We start from the raw sequence: 2852 nt of genomic DNA, 5'->3' as shown, positions 1-2852 counted from the left end.
TCACAGCCCAGGGGAAGCCCCAACGTAGCGCCTTCTGAAATGTTTGTCTTATTTTATTTTCAGAAAGCATTAGCAAATCCATGTATCATTTTTGTATTTAAAAACATTTGAACTTACTTAATTTTTTAAGCTTATTTTTATTTACTTTGAGAGAGAGAGCAAGCAAGGGAGGGACAGAGAGAGAGGGAGGGAGAAAGAGGAAACCAAGCAGGCTCTGGCTGTAAGCATGAAGTCCGCTGTAAGGCTTAAATTCACAATCTGTGAATTTGTGACCTGAGCTTAAGTTGCATGCTCAACTGACTGAGCCACCCAGGCATCCCAATTAACTTATATTAAAAGAGGTAGAGAAAGAGAGTGAGGAGAGAGTGTATGCAGAGGAGGGTCAGAGAGAGAGAGGGAGAGAGAATCCAAAGCAGGCTCTGTACTGTCTGCTCAGAGTTCAATGTGGGGCTCAATCCCATAATCCTAGGATCATGACTTGACCTGGAATCAAGATTGGAGCACTAAACTGACTGAGCCACCCAGGAGTCCATTTTTTTTTTTTTGAGAGAGAGAAACAGAGTGTGACCTGGGGCAAGGGATAAAGGGATACAGAGAGAATCCCATGTAGGCTCCACACTGACAGTGGAGAACTTGGGGCTCCAACCCACGAACGGAGAGATCATAACCTAAGCCGAAATCAAGAGTAGGACACTCAACAGACTGAGCCACCCAGGGGCTTGAAGTCCCTATTTCTGTCTGAATTGTCATCTTACTTTCCTTACACTCCATTCCACCTTCCCATCTTTCCTACCTAAAACAGTTCAGAAAAACAAAACAAAGGACGAGGAAAGTTGGATATCTCTCTTTACTGCTTCCTCTACTCCCTCCAGCCTGAATCCTCCCGACACCCCCCAGCACATTGACTCCCCTGGGAAACCTTGCACACGCAGCCAGAGAGGGGCCATCATTGGTGGAGTTTCCTGCAAAGAAGCAAAATCACAAGCTGAAGCGTGAGTTGATTGGAGGAACTTGGTGACTGTAACAACACAACCTCTCTGACCCAAGACTCTACACTGTTCAGAGTAGGGGTGAAGGCACCTCATCGACCAGACAAGGAGTCATGAAGAGACCCTGGGGAGCTCTGCTGGGGCTTCTGTGGGTGCAGGTTTGCTGTGAGTGGGGGCATCCCAGACAGGGGCGGGGAGATTCACACTCCGCAGTGGCGAGGAGCTGACCCAGAGCTCCTGGGCGGGGTGGGGGGGGTGGGGGGGTCTACACCCCCAGCAGGTGTTTCTGGGGATATTTTGTGGGTTTGAAAATTGCAGCAGTGACTCCGCAGAGACTTCATTTGTGTTTGTTTTGTCTTTCCAAGCAGGGGTGAGAGGGATGGAGGTGGAGCAGAGACCTCCAGCCACGAACGTCCAGGAGGGAGCCAGCTCTACCCTGAGCTGCAACTTTTCCAGGACAGCGAACAATGTACAGTGGTTCCGACAGAACCCTGGGGGCGGCGGCCTCACGCGGCTGTTTTACATCGCGTCAGGGATGAAGCAGGACGGGAGGTTAGAATGCACGCTGAACAGTAAGGAGCGGCACAGCAGCCTGCACGTCAGGGCCTCCAGGCAGGAAGACTCAGCCACCTACCTGTGTGCGGTGGAGGCACAGTGCTCCCTGCTGCCCTGCAGCCTGTCCCCAAAGTGCAGCTGGGCTCGCAGCCCAGGCTCCTCCACCAGGAAGCCTTCCTACCTCAGCAGCATTTGCACAGCCCTGTTTCCTCTTCATTTTGTCGGACTTTTAATTCTCTATAATCGTAAACCTATAATGCTAACATGGAGCTCTTAGAGATGCTAAAGACAGTGGCAAGATTCAAACCCACACTTAAGTAAACAGTGGAAATGTCCAACTCAGGGTCAAAGCTAGATCTTCAATGAGCAGACACTAAACAGGGTACTATATGTGAAGCTCACACATGTTATGTGCTGCTGGTACAACTCACCTGTTAATATGAACACGTAGCTCAGCTTTTAGGAAGGGTAAAAAGATGCAGGGTCTTACTCAGTCATGCTTGTATTTATGACTTTTAGTGACTGGAGGTCCTGGATAACAAATATAATAGCAACGTAGCTAATGTTTAGATAACATTATGTGCAATGAGCCCCTTACAAACATCCTTATTACCTTGTCATCTCCGTAACACGATGTGAGTTATGTGTTGTCCCCACCCCCACAGTTTTTCAACAAGGGTAGAAAGAAGCTTAAAGAGTAAAAAGGTAAATGACTTTCAATTAAACTTTTTTAAACGTTTTACTTATTTTTTTGAGAGAGAAAGAGAGGCAGCAGGAGCAGGGGAGGGTCAGAGAGAGAGGGAGACACAGAATCCAAAGACAGCCTCCAGGTTCTGAGCTAGCTGTCAGCACAGAGCCTGACGCGGGACTCGAGCCCACGAACCTCGAGATCATGACCTGACATCGGTATGGCTCGCCAGTTCACACTATGGTGCAGAATATCATCCATGAGAAGCTCGACTCCTCAGTGCCAAGACCCTCCTGTGTGCCTGCCAACTACAGCCCTCTCAGTGTTCTGGCCATTGAGCCGGACGGCTCGATCGCTTACAAAGAATATGAGGATATGATAGCCACTAAGCGCACCTGTCGTTGACACAGGGCTCTGCAAACTAAAACCCTGAGCCTCTTCAGCAAAGGAAATGCCATGCACCTATCTGTGCCTTCAGGAGAAAGTTCTGTGTGTCAAATCTTGATAATGCAATATGTCTTGTGTAAGGGGGAGCTTTTATAAATTTACACACGCTGTGGCATCTATCCGTGGAAAGGGATAACATCTGCCTCTTTACTTTCCAGGTGTAAATAAAATGT

The 2852-nt window shown here is 48.5% G+C and overlaps 1 gene segment (V, D, J or C); it reads left to right on the top strand.

The window, feature by feature from the left end:
- The first annotated feature begins 901 nt into the window (after positions 1 to 901).
- On the top strand, positions 902 to 1866 carry LOC115301970. The segment is given in 2 exon segments: positions 902 to 1154; positions 1358 to 1866. Coding segments are annotated over 2 exon segments (516 nt in total).
- The last annotated feature ends 986 nt before the right edge of the window (positions 1867 to 2852 follow it).

The sequence above is a fragment of the Suricata suricatta genome, chromosome 9, assembly GCF_006229205.1.
Source record: "Suricata suricatta isolate VVHF042 chromosome 9, meerkat_22Aug2017_6uvM2_HiC, whole genome shotgun sequence".
NCBI lineage: Eukaryota > Metazoa > Chordata > Mammalia > Carnivora > Herpestidae > Suricata > Suricata suricatta.
Note: the sequence above shows the minus strand (reverse complement) of the source record. Positions and strands in the feature narration are given on the sequence as shown.